A 14,631-nucleotide genomic window follows, 5' to 3' on the forward strand; every position below is an offset into this window, starting at 1 on the left:
GAACCAAATGCACGTAGACAGTAGAAAGGCAAAATTGAGTAGTGTACAATTTTTTGCCTCTATTTATTACTTTTTATTTTTTTTAATTGAAGGTGCAAAACATTATTTTTAAAAATGGCCAAAATTTTATTTCAAGTTAAGCATCGACTACTCCTAGTATAGTCGCCAGAAAAGTTGTAACACCAAAAAGACTACCATTTTTTGACCGAAAAATGAGGGTAAATCAGTGAACTAATGGGAAAAAAAAGTTAAATAAATGTTTCCTTATCAAACTTGTTATCATGTTTCTTTTTTTTTTTTTTTTGAAGAATAACAAAAACAACATTGAATTAGAGGAGTAAGACGACCATTAGATCGTCTCAACCATTGAAGTCTTTTATGTTCCGACTATAGATATTATCGACGAAAAGACGATGAATGCGATAAAAACGAAAATATGATGAGACGATATAGAAAAATGTGTATTTTCTCTTTTGAATTTTATTTATATTTGCAAAGTTGGACATTATGCTACTTCACTTAAAAACTTGTGATTTATTTTTCATTACTCCCCTACTCTCTTTGATTAAATTAAGGCAAACTAACAAATCTCAAAATCACCAAATTCTCCATCATCAATGTCTTCTCTACTTCATCAGCCATGTTCGATTTCGTCAAGTTCATCATCTTTCCTCGCCAGCAGTCTGCAAGCAAGAATAGCTCCGACGAATAATTCTTCAAACTGTTACATCAGACTAGGTCGCAGGATCTCGTACTCAGGATGCAGAGCTTCATGGCAAGAGGTCTGTATATACCTTCATTTATCATGGCCAGTTGTTTTCATCTCTCCTCTACAGAAAGAGAAGACTAATTTTCTGATAATCGTATTCGTTTTTTCTTTTTATGGAATTCGAAGCTTGCCGGAGTTTTAGTATTCTCCGCGATTCCTTTCACCGCCGTGAAAGCCATAGCAAATAGCCCTCTCGGAGAGTATCTTCAGAAGAGAATGATGGAGAGAAAGAAGTCTGATGTACAGAATTCTTCCAAGCTCAAGGCACTTGCGGCGAAGGCAAGAGAGAAGAGGTAAACAATGCCTGGTAAGAGATCTTAGGTTTTTAGTATTTCAGTTCACAATTGATTATCTTATGTATCAATATATGATGATGGTTTTAGTACTTTGGAATTGGTATTGGGAAAGTAAGACAGTCTAGGTATTCTCCATTGTATAATTTAGGTTAACTTTTAGACGATTTTCATGTTACCAGTATTTCTCAAATTCTTGACATTCATCACTGAACTATTCAAGATATATCGATTCTTGTGTGGTATTTTTGGTTTGTTACCCTCATCTCTTAGGGTTTCACTTTTAGTCATTTTGACATTGTTGAGTTTTAGATATATGTTTTTTCTTAGTTCAGCAATTGAACTGAATTTGGATCTAAAATGCATTTTTCTATGTAGCATATGGTATGGTGAGGACCGACCTCGTTGGCTTGGCCCAATCTCATACGAATATCCTACGTATCTTACTGGAGATATCCCCGGAGATTATGGCTTTGATTTGGCAGGTTTGGGCAAGGATCCCGTGGCATTTAAAAAGTATTTCAAGTATGCATTCCAAACCATTTCATTTTTCTCCATAGTTGGTTTAAAGTCTCGAGAAGAACCTTCTCACATATGTTTTTCCAAACAAAGACTTTTTATAATGACGGATAATGAGGCAAATCAATTTAGGTTAAGTGGATGAGCTGTGCTGATAATCTGTATGGTTATTTTTTTTGAATAATTAAAAATCTCACAGTTAGAAGGAAGCATTTCAATTGTTTTCCGCCTTAAGTATTTTACCTATGTGCGCTTTCTACAGTTTCGAGATACTGCACGCTCGTTGGGCTATGCTTGGAGCACTTGGTGCACTTATTCCAGAACTATTAAACCTGCTTGGAACCTTTCAGTTTGTTGAACCAGTTTGGTGGAGAGTTGGCTATTCTAAGCTTCAGGTTTGGAATTTTGAAACCTTATTTTGGTGTTTTTTTTTTTCATATGTCCACATTTGTTTAACAATTAGCAGAAGAAACCCCATAGTTATGGACCTTCTAGCTCATTGATACATGATCCCTACATGATTTAACAGCCTTCCTAAAAGAAACCATGAAAGAAATCCCTAATGTATAGTGGGAAAAACAGTTATATTAGAAATCTAATAATCTGAATTGTTCCTCCAATATTCAAGGGCTTGATCATAGTTAACCCATCTATCAGTTCACCAATGCATCATGAAGAAGAAAAAAAAGGTGACATCAGGAGAGTTAGAATACCGGTTTATCTTCTTTTACTAAATTTGCATGAACATAATCTGAAAAGAGTCCAAGTAAACCACCTATTTGGAAAATCTTTTTACAAAGATTCGTTTGATTTCGATAAATCCTTAACGAAGGAGAACATTGTTTGATTCATAATTTGTATGAAAAAAACACATAAAAATACCAATAGATGATTAACATCAATTCCTTGAAAAAAGCCCATTTGGAAACACCTTTTTTTATGTCAAATATTTCATATGGATGTGATTATAGAAGAGATCGCGTTTGAAAACAAAACTTAGTGAGACACAAAATCAAAATTTTATTAACGGTTTCTCATTTGGATCCACATTCAGATACAGAAACAGAAAGTATTTCTGAATTCCACTTAGCTAAGAATTTCGATTCTTAATCACACATTCAACCCCACCACAGATGTTCCTCAAGCCCCCCTCCTATTCATCAATTCTTATTCAGACATTTCATTAAAAGTTGTGTTTGGTTATATTTTAAAATTAGTTATATGCTTATAAGCATTTAAGAGAGAAAAAAAAAAGGAAAAAAATCTCTTAAAACTATGACTTTTTCTAACATAGACATGGAACTGTAATTCAATACCAATTCTTATAGATTGGAATTGTAATTCTAATTTCAGTTCTCGTCATCCAAACACGGCTCCCATAAGTATCACTTTCCCAGGCTTGGGGAATCACAGACTGCTTATATACACTTTTCTTTAAAATCTTAAAGTTTGTATTTATAGATTGTCATGGGAACTGAACTAGAACAACCTGGAAGTTGTTTATTGAACAACTCAATTGCCAGACCACAATGAATTTATGACAAATTGCTTCTATACTAATTTTAGAGCACCGACCTCTAGATTTTTGGTAATGAATAAGAAATCTTAGCTTTTTTATAACAACATTAGATGTGCATACAAGGTTTTCATCACTGATTTGATTTGTTCTTCTGTGTATATAAATAATCAGGGAGAGACACTGGATTACCTCGGTATCCCAGGGCTTCACTTGGCTGGAAGTCAGGGAGTTATCATTATAGCCATCTGTCAAGTCCTTTTAATGGTACCAAAACTATCAACTCATCTCTATTAATCCAACTAATTTGCTATTTCTATTTCCATATTACTTTATTATAAGTAAAAGAGTCATTTGTCTAAGCTATAAGAAATCTAAGCATCATAGATTATAGAAGATATAAGGAAGAACTTGAGGTGAGGTGAGATGAGAAAGGTTTAAGCCTAAGGGAGAGAAACCAGATTCCACAACATTCATCGTTCATAACTGTTACAAAACACTACTACACAAATTATCAACCTTTTTCTAAAAAATCAGGTCAGCCGATGTCACAATACCTCCATTAAAGATCAGATATCCCATGAGCGAAAGACTGGTCTAAGTCTTACCATTCCTACATTTATCTTTACCTTTTATCTTAAATATCCATTAATCATTGCAAACATAATTCAAATCAAAATGACCACTTTTGTGTATTTTCTATGTTGCCAAACACAAAATGAACAAAATGATAACTGAATCTGTTCAGCATCTCATTAAAAATATTGTAAATTTTCCTTTCCTTTTTATTTTCTTATTTTTTAGTTGATTAAATGATTGATTTGATGATTAAAATGATAGTGATATGATAGAGAGATAAATTATAAATAATAAAAAAAAAAAAACTGAATAAAATCCCAAAAGCCTACATCAAATGATCTATGAGACGTGGTTTTCAGTTGACAAGTATTGTTTATCTGAAATATTTGCATTCAATTTTTTTAGTTTTGATTGAATCATGATCCATATTATAATGACTGTTCTTGATTCATTTGATATATCATATTATTATTTTACAGATCATTTAGATTCTTGACAAACATAACAAATATAAGTTTTTTGGATTATGATCATCATACCCAACTTTCTACCATTTACAAATATAGTTTTTTCAGTTGACAAGTATTATAATTTATTTTTGACATTTTAGGTTGGACCAGAATATGCAAGATATTGTGGTATTGAAGCTCTTGAACCTCTAGGAATTTACTTGCCCGGCGACATAAACTACCCGGGTGGCACACTATTCGACCCATTGAACCTCTCACAAGACCCGGTTGCTTTTGAAGAGCTAAAGGTCAAAGAGATTAAGAACGGGCGATTAGCAATGGTTGCATGGTTAGGATTTTATGCTCAAGCAGCTCTAACTGGTAAAGGTCCTCTTCAGAATCTTCTTGATCATGTTGCAGATCCCACTCATAATAATTTGTTTTCGGTTTTGAACTTTATGTAAATATGTCTCACGCAAAATGTTGATCTCCGATGTATTTAGCTTTATTTGAAAAACAATGTTTAAAAGTCATGCTTGTTACTTGAAGTTGATAATTGATATCATATTTGTATAGCATTGATTAATTGTAATAATTATTTGTTTATGAAAATATGTTATTTTGATTCTAAATTTGATTTCTTATAAACTAAAATATATTATCAAGATCAAACAAAACTCTAAGTTATCAAGTTTCATATTTTAGTGGTAAAGAAAAAATAATAATGTCCTCATAAAGTCAAAATAAATAAATAAAAGAAATGAGAAGGAAGATAAATAATACGGACAAAACATTTACTTTGAACTATTCTCCTTTTAAGAGATTGTTTAATCTTGGTTTTTGTTTTAGTTTTTAGAATTTTGTTAAAAATATTATTTGATATTTGTTTAAGATAATTATTGAAAAAAATATATTTAAATTTTAAATTTAATAAAAATAAGTAAATATATTTTTATTGATAACTAATTAAGTCAAATTATTTTAACATAATTAATTATTTATTATTGTTGAGAGATAATAAGTTTAGAAAGTTACACAAATCTATATATATATATATACACAATGATGCTTAATTTTTAAAGTGTTCGGAATGTCGGGTCAAGAGTTGTGATTAATTTAGATATATATGTGAGAGTAAATGGATACTTGGGTCGGATTGTAGGTTGATCCGCCCATAAACTTAAAACGGTTAAAAATAAAATTAAATATGCTATAGGTATGGTTCGAACTTGTAACCTAGCAAAAACAAGTACAACATTTTAACTAACTAGGCTAATAACACTTTATATTTTAAATTCAACACCAAATTTGATGAACGCGGGACATTTTAACAATATAAGTTCAACTTTTTAACTAACTAATCTATATATATATAATGATGCTTAATTTTTAAAGTGTCTGGATTGCGGGGTTGAGAGCTGTGGTTAATTTGGATATATATGAGAGTAAATGGATATTTGAGTCGTATTGTGGGTTAACCCGCCCATAAACATTTTTACCGTAATATTTTTTCACGATTTTATATATTATTACTCGTGCGGGATACATGCTAGTTTACTTTAAAAAAAAAATAAATAAAAAAAATAAATAAAAAATAAAAAAATAAATATTGTTGTGAGAGATGATGAACATACATATGAAACTTCTTAACTTGAAATAAAATCATGAATGGTGAGTCAATAAATCGTGTTAAGTGGCTATGCTTAAAACAAAATAATGATAATAATAAATAATAGATGTACATAACTTTTATAATTAGTAACTAAGTAGTTTTATACTTTATAAATTATTTATAATTGATTGATAATATTATATTTCATTTTGTTTTATGTTCTTAAAAAATAAAATAAAAAAATAAAAAATATATTGTTTAATGTATAAACTTAAGAAATGTTAATAAATTTATTGTTAATTTTTATTTTTAATTTTAAGAAATATATACAATTATCTGAATTAACAGTTTAACCGAGCATATATTCGATCAACCGATCTATTTGAATAAAGTGTTGATTATTAATATTGAATTTAGTATAATCGAATTATTTTATAGATACATATTCTTTTAAAAAAAAATCAACCAACCAATCCATGAACACCCTATCTTAGACGAAGAGTGATTTTTTGTTTTAAAAAAATAAAAAATTATACCCAGAAAAACTCAAATTTGTTTTAATCAGAATTATTGAGAAAAAAGATAAATAAAAACACAAAACAAAATAGTGAAAAGAAATGATAATTTAATATTAAAAGTAAAACTTTAACCCTAAGTTTTGAAATTAATTTAATTAAAAATATTTTTGAAAATTTATTAATTCTTTTGCAATTTTGAAAGTCAACCTTACCCATGTCAACTTAAGATATTAAAAAAAAAAATCAAACTTATAAGGTTTTAAATATGATTTTTATCATTTGATGATAACATTTTATAATAATAAAAATATCTAAATAAAAGTAAAAAAAAAATGTTGAAATGGTTACATTATCATTAACATTTGGCATTTATCCGCTCAAGCCAAATATTCCATTCAAATTCATAAGATGACAATAATATGGATAATATTTTGTTCAATCCGTCATTTCATTAAGTTTTAGGCATTTTATTTCGATTATTTAGATAATTCAAATTTTAATTAAAAATTATTGCATTTTCTTTCTTATTTATGTACTCATTATTTTATAAGCATGAAAACAAACTTTTTATAGTTATCGAGAATTATAAAGAAGTATGTTAAGTCTTTGGTTCACACATCGAATGTACTTGCCAAACCAGTGTTCTACCAAAAAAAAAAAAAAAAACAGTTAGGTTTAAAGTTAAAATAATTTCAGGTTTGGTTGGATTTAATTTGTTGATCCTATGTCCATTAAAGGGTTAAGGTTATTTATTTGTAATATTCAATACTTTAATTGTTTCAACGGATTGTTCTTGTTTATTAATATATATTATACATATTATATATTAAAGCGAAAGATAAATTTGATTTTATTTATTCACTAAAATTATTATAACAACTTAGTGTTTAATTGACCAATTTTGTTTTTAAGTGTTTGTTTAATAAAATATTATTTGAAATTATTATGTTAGGCCTTAGTATTTTTGTATTTGATTGTGTTTAATTACTTGTTTCAAAATTTATGTAAAACATAACAACATAAAAATTATTAAGGAAATAAGTTTAAATATTTAAACAATTATCAAACTAATTAAGAAATAACTCATTTCAATTTTATTACACAACTTATTTAAATAATTAAAATGAAAGATGTATTTATGAAAAAAAACAGAATTGTACAATAAAATCAATCCATCTATCATAATATTAACTAATATATAACAAACACTTTATATCTAATATGGATTTTTATTATATCAAAACTATATAGACTAATAATGATATTTTTCTATTAATTATAAATTTAATACTATACTTTTAAATATATTTAATATGTTTAATTTTTAATAAATTATTTTTCTTATTTATTTGGATAAACTATTTGAACAAAAGAAAAAGTAATTTTTTTAGAAATATGGTCATTAATTGGTGGCACCTTCCGTACAATCTTATCGGTTGGTGAGAGGTGACAACTTTGTACCGCCCCACCATGTCCTTTCTGCTCATTTTCTTTTTCTTTTAGTTCATATAATTATTTATTTATAATTTTTATATAAAAAAACAAGTTTATTTGAAACATGCCTTTAATATGTAAAAATATATTTCATATATATTTACAAAAATAATTAACCATTTGAAAACAGTTTTATTGAAAAAGTAAGACTTTAAAAAGAAAAAATATATATAAAAATAGATATAGTAGGATCATAGTTTAAAAAAAATAGTTAATAGCTGAAATTGGAGCTTGATATGAGTTTGAAAAACAATATCAATTTATTTAAAGACTATTTTTTTAATATCATATTGGATTTTAATTTAAATTAAATAATATTTTAAAATATATTTTAATTATATATATTAACTAATTTAATTATATGTCTATTTTCAAACAATTCAATTTGTCATATTTAATAAATATAATCATATAGTTTAACTTTTGTGATTAATGTTTTTATTCATAAAAATAAACTATCTTCTATCAAATAAGGTATATTATATTTTTATATTCAGATATAGAAACACTGATACAATTAATCTGAATTATTTAAATACTTCCTATATTACATTATATAAATTATTAATCAAATATTAAAAAAAATTAATTTTAATTTTATCATTATATATTATACATTTTTTTAAAACTTAATTTATCAAAATCACCCCATCACCATCAATCACAACTTTTTAAATAACTCATAAATTATTTAAATATCTCACTACCAACAAAAATCTTATTTTTGCATAGATCTCAATATTTTTTTTCCTCTTTAAATTATTTTAATAATTCAAACCAAACCAAACCATTGTAAAAAAAAAAATAGATAGGTCTATTATTACTTGATTATTGTAAATTTTAAGTGGCTTTATACATATATATAGTAAAATTATAAATTGAAATATAGAGTTAGTAGTGTGAAATATTTGAAAATAACAAGCTCTTATAACTGTTTTTTTCAACGCCCAAAATCATTATTAAATAGTTAAGATATTTTTATTTACTTAAGAACCTAACCTACTCTCACACAATAATGACTATAATATAAATATTTTATTTAAAATATATATACTTAAAAAAAGAAAGTTTGAAGATAAATATTTATTCATTAAAATACTAGATCCTGCTGGAACTATTAATTATTGAATTATTATTTTACTCATATAATACAAAGAACAAATAAAAGTGAATGCTTGTTTTCAAATGAATTAAAAAAAAAGAAAAAAAAAGGATAAAGTTGGAAAGGTCGTCGATTCTTCATAAGTGGATGAAAGTTTTAACCCCCATAGTTTGATTGAATTTACGAAGAAGAAAAAGCATCAGTTTTCATCAGATTCTAGAGAGAGAAAGAAAAAGTAGAAAAGTAAAAGGAAGAAGAAGATGATGAAACTGCGTGGACCTTCAGATAAACTGATCTGATCATTTCCGATTCAGAGAACTGACTTGTTTGATTTGAAACAATCAGATTTCCATCTTTGTAAAAGCTTCACATACGGTGGAGATCTGAAGAAGAAGAAGAAGAAGATCGATCGAGAGGTTAGATTAGATTAGATTCGATTCCGTCTCTTCTAATTCAAACTATTCGAATTTGAAGAATCTGGAGTAGTCAAACACAGACGATTTGAGACGATTTGAGAAGAAGAAGAAGAAGTGGATATAGATGGAAAGTTGTTAACCGCGTCTCTCAAGGTATTATAACGCGTTTTCACTTTCTCTTTCTTGCTTTTTTTCTGTCCTTTTTGTTCTGTTCATAGCTGGATACACTTGAGAAGTCCGAGATTTCCGCTTTAGATTGTTCTTCATTTATATTCTTAACCTAAAATCCAACTCATTGTATTTGTATTCTAATCAGGACTTTTTTTTGGATACTATTATGAAAAATGTCAAATCAAATTATAATTAGTTGTTGTCTTCTTCGTTTGAAATTATAGGTCGTCTGACGAACAAACAAGAGAATTTTACTTTCGAGATGGATGAATTTGGCGCTCAATTTGTTCCTCCTATATTTATCCAGCAACAGCTTTCAGGCCGATTTCGTGACGGACCTTCACATCAAGTAGCTAAGAAACGTTCTTTTCCTCCAATTCAAAGCACTAGTTCACAACCTCATCAGCAACAAGCAACTAGATTTCAGAATTCAGTTGGTCAATGGAACGCCAGTGCTTGGGATTGGGACAGTGTTGGATTTTCTGCTAAACAATTGGGATCTGATGAAACAGGTCTGAATAACCGCTCTATTGATCAAGTAGATGGAAGCTTGAGTCTAAAGTTGGGCGGTGTAGGAGGAGGAGGTGTTGAAGAAATTGTTCAAAAGACTGGGAAGAGGATCCGGGCCGGTTCTCCTTCTGGCGGGAACTATCCGATGTGTCAGGTTGACGATTGCAGAGAAGATCTATCAAAGGCTAAAGATTATCATCGTAGACATAAAGTTTGTGAGGTTCATAGCAAATCAAGTAAAACTGTGGTTGGAAAACAATTGCAGAGGTTCTGTCAGCAGTGCAGCAAGTAATTCTCCAAGTTCCCTTTTTTTAGAAACATTTCATAATTTTCTCAGAGAAATGAACTTCCTTTTACTCAAATTAGCAGTAGCAGAGCACAAGAACTCATGTCCATAACGTCATGTGTTCGAGTCTTCACACCCGGATCATTTTCAAAAAAATAGAAATTAGAAGTAAACGAATCAATGAAATGTGTTTTTATCTTTCACATATGCATAATGAACATAAATCATCTTCAACCAATTTGAATTTACTCACCTTATCTTTTGTTAGTATCATTTTTTTGCTTCGACACGTAACTCTGGCTTTAGTTCAATATAGATCCCTCTTCAAGTCGAAGGGTCTTTCCAAAAGAATGTGTCTTTCCCATTTCACATTTTTTATTGTCTTCCACTTTAATAGTTGGATACTTAACTCAATTCCTGCACAGATTCCATCCCCTTACTGAATTTGACGAGGGGAAAAGAAGTTGTAGACGTAGACTTGCTGGCCATAACAAGCGCAGAAGAAAAACTCAAACGGAAGATATTGGGCGTAGTGAAAACAGTGCTGTTACTGCTACTGCAAATATGGACATTGTTAACTTGCTAAGGGCTGGTTTGTCGACAACTGGACCTAGCCAAGACCAGCTCATTCAGATTCTTAATAAAATAAACTCATTGCCATTGCCAGTGCCAATGCCAGTCGACCTTCAGCCAAAACCGACTGGAATTGTTCCGAATCAAGCGTTATTGAATCCCACCATGGATTTGCTTACTGTGTTTTCATCACCCGAAGGCAATAATATCCAACCAAAAGTTGTGTCCAGAGTTCATTACTCCTCCGAAAGCAGCAGTCCCATGGACGAGTCATCCTCACCTTCATCTTCTCCGCTTGTTGTTCAAAAACTGTTTCCAATGCACGAAAGGATCACAACTAGTCAGGAGGAAGCTAATCCTAAGGTTGAACGAAGTAGAGGTCAAATGAAGAACAACTCTTTTGTCCTTTTTGGAGAGTCGATTGAATCTGCTGAAAATGATCTGTTCCATAGCCCTCCATATCAAGCAGCAGAGCAGCCTTCATCATCCGGATCTGATCATTCGCCTTCTAGTTTGAGTTCTGATTCACAGGTTATTCTAGTTTCATAAAAAAAACATTTCTATTATGTATGTATTGTGTACTCATGTTATGTTTATTTTCAACAACCCGTAGGATCGTACTGGTAGAATAATTATCAAACTATTTGATAAGGATCCTAGTCATTTACCTGGCGGTTTAAGAACACAGGTGAGTTCTGAGTAGTATTAACCATTTTCATCGAGTTATCTAACTCTAACAATCACAAAGATGATAATATTATTATTTTCTTACTTTCTTATCAGATCTTCGATTGGCTTTCTCATAGCCCTTCTGAAATGGAGAGTTATATAAGACCTGGTTGTGTAGTTTTATCTATTTACATATCAATGTCGTCTGCTGCTTGGGATCAGGTATGATCGCTTACATATATATTTATTTTCTTCTTTTTGATTTGACTGGATTTTCATGATAACCGCGGTTTGCTTTGCAGCTAGAAGAAAATCTTGTTCCTCGTGTGAGTTCTTTAGTTCATCATTCCGACACTGACTTCTGGAGAAGCGGGAGATTCCTAATTCGGACAGATAACCAGTTAGCATCGTACAAGGATGGTTAGTAGGAATATTTTGAATTCCGTATCTTTTTGAAAAGGAAATTAAAGCAAAGGGACAATGTTATTTAAATTCCTTTAAGATCGAAATAATCCCATGACACAAACTTTTTTTTTACCTTACAGGAAAAATTCGACATTGCAAGTCATGGAGAACACATCGTTCCCCAGAGTTATTATATGTGTCTCCTTTGGCTATTATCAGAGGCAAAGAGAGTTCTCTTATGTTGAAGGGAAAGAACCTGAATACTCCCGGGACCAAGTATGTTTTTTCTTGAATAAAATTATTTCTTTCCGCATCTCTTTTCTGATCCGACGATTTTTCTTTTGTAAACTGTACAGGATTCACTACACTCATACTGGTGGTGGGTATTCATCAAAGGAAGTTGGGGAATTAGCTTTCCATGAAACTCGACAAGATGAGCTAAGCTTAGTTAATTTCACAATCAACGAGAAATCTTCTGAGGCTGTTGGTCGATGTTTCATTGAGGTAGGGATATTTTTTTTTTGTCAAAAGGAAGTTTATCTTATAAATTAAAGCCCTGTTCGATCTTGGGTTATATGTGGATAACCAATAGGTTATTTCAAATAATTTTATTAGGTGGCGTAGATTATTGAAAATTGGGTTATTTTGGGGTTTATATATATAACAAAAACATATTTTTTCTCAAAAAGAAAGCGGTATTTTGGTTAACCTTGTTCAATTTGGGTAATTTGTGTTTAATTTCAAAATACTTTTCAAATAATCCACAGATGGAACAGGCCTAAGATCATATTAACTAAGTGATTAAAGTTGTAAATTATCTTATAAATTTGATGTTAATTTATGAACAGGTTGAAAATGGCTTCAGAGGCACCAGCTTTCCAATAATAATAGCTGATGCTGCCATCTCCGAGGAATTGCAGACCCTTGAATCGGAATTCGAAGAGTATAATGAAGTTAGACGTAAGGGGGTTCTACATTTTCTTAATGAACTTGGATGGCTATTTCAGAGAAAGCGCTGTTCTTCTGGTCAAGACATGCCTGATTTTTCTCTCAGTCGGTTTAAATTTCTATTGATCTTCTCGGTGGAAAGGAATTGTTGTTCGTTGGTTAAAACCGTATTGGACATAATTCTAGAAAGAATTCTTAACAATGAAGAACAGTTGAGAATTTCTTCAAAGATGTTATCGGAGATTCAATTGCTGAATACTGCAGTGAAAATGAAGCATAAGGATATGGTTCGCTTGCTTATTCGATATTCTGTTCTGAACAATAACAGCGAGCCTGTTTACATATTCTCGCCTAATCAAGCCGGGCCTGGAGGCATTACGCCTTTGCATTTGGCCGCTTGTTTACCCGGTTTGGATGAAGTTGTTGATGCTCTAACTAGCGACCCACAAGAGGTAATTCTATCGATCAATTATAATATTTGAAAAATATAACAATCTGATTTCGATTTCACTTGCAGATTGGATTACGAAATTGGAACACTCTTCTGGACAATACCGGGCAATCCCCAAGTTCATACGCCTCAATGAGGAACAACCACTCATACAACAGCCTAGTTTCTCAAAAGCAAATCGACAGAAACAACAACCAAGTTTCTTTATCAATCGAAACAGAATCAGACCCTCAACACATTACGAATCAAAACCGCGAATTTCGTCGTCGAATCAACCCAAACCAAGCAGTAGTACCATCGTCATGTTCGAAATGCGCTGCAAAATACAAAGCACCCGGTTCTTCACACGGTTCAATTCACCGACCTTATATCCTTTCGATGCTTGCGATTGCCGCTGTTTGTGCTTGCGTGTGTCTGTTTTACCGAGGCGCCCCTGATATTGGAAGGGTGAATCCGTTTAAATGGGAGAGATTGAATTACGGGTATATTTGAAACGGAAAAGGGTACCGAGAATGTTTTTTGAATGTTACAATAGGAGGAAGTGAAGATGGAATAGTATTTTAATGTATGTATGATTTTCTAATCCTTTTATTTTATGAGATCTTAAAATGAGGGTTTATTTCACTGTAAATTATTATAATTACTTGTAATAGTTAGATGGTTAATTAATTGCTTTTGTAGTTAATATTTACAACAAGTTTAATTGTGTGTCTATTTGACAAATGTTTTTAATGAATGAATTTATAACTAAATGTATTGTCTTGTGTATATGAACCCTAACTTTGCCCTAAATGTTTGTCAATCAAAATTGTTTTTTCAAGGTTTGACAAATAATTTATATTGTTTTATTTAAAGTTGGATTTATTCTCTAAGAAATTAGAACATTCTTTCACCCCACTTATATTTAATATGTTTGTAAATTAATTTTAAAAGAAACAAAAAATAACTATAAAACACAATCATAATAATCAAATTGTCAAATAAAGACAGATTTAAAAAAAAATCAATCTAAATCATAACTTTAATTAATATTTGTTGGGTTAAAAGACTAAGTTTTTTAATTATTCATTAAAACCTATCATTTTTTTACATATAAGATGTTCTTTCAATTTTAAAATTTGTAAAAGTTTTATAAAAAAAATATTGTTTAACAAAGAATTAAGTTAATGATAATTTTGTTTTAAGATATATTCCTAAAATATTTTTTTGCATTTAAAATTTAATAAAAATAAAATAAATATATTTTAATATTTAGTTTTTTTTTTTTTTAGAAATACATAAATTTGGATATGGATTTGAACAAAAAAAAAAATTTGTAAAGTTATTTAATATCACATTCAAATATAGATTT

At 29.8% G+C, this 14,631-nt stretch overlaps 2 protein-coding genes across 2 annotated transcripts; both read left to right on the forward strand.

Moving 5' to 3' along the window:
- The first annotated feature begins 566 nt into the window (after positions 1–566).
- Positions 567–4,750, forward strand: LOC124927851 (chlorophyll a-b binding protein 7, chloroplastic). The gene is made up of 6 exons (XM_047468338.1): positions 567–782; positions 896–1,062; positions 1,441–1,587; positions 1,844–1,976; positions 3,272–3,364; positions 4,287–4,750. Exons 1-6 carry the CDS (start codon positions 618–620, stop codon positions 4,587–4,589), a joined length of 1,008 nt encoding a protein of 335 aa, XP_047324294.1. The 5' UTR covers positions 567–617; the 3' UTR covers positions 4,590–4,750.
- Positions 4,751–9,028: 4,278 nt separating this feature from the next.
- Positions 9,029–14,048, forward strand: LOC124923971 (squamosa promoter-binding-like protein 15). Its single transcript, XM_047463982.1, has 10 exons — positions 9,029–9,420; positions 9,663–10,236; positions 10,660–11,338; positions 11,421–11,495; positions 11,591–11,698; positions 11,779–11,896; positions 12,022–12,157; positions 12,238–12,385; positions 12,730–13,281; positions 13,347–14,048. Exons 2-10 carry the CDS (start codon positions 9,701–9,703, stop codon positions 13,770–13,772), a joined length of 2,778 nt encoding a protein of 925 aa, XP_047319938.1. The 5' UTR covers positions 9,029–9,420; positions 9,663–9,700; the 3' UTR covers positions 13,773–14,048.
- The last annotated feature ends 583 nt before the right edge of the window (positions 14,049–14,631 follow it).

This window comes from Impatiens glandulifera, chromosome 2, assembly GCF_907164915.1.
Source record: "Impatiens glandulifera chromosome 2, dImpGla2.1, whole genome shotgun sequence".
Classification (NCBI taxonomy): Eukaryota; Viridiplantae; Streptophyta; class Magnoliopsida; order Ericales; family Balsaminaceae; genus Impatiens; species Impatiens glandulifera.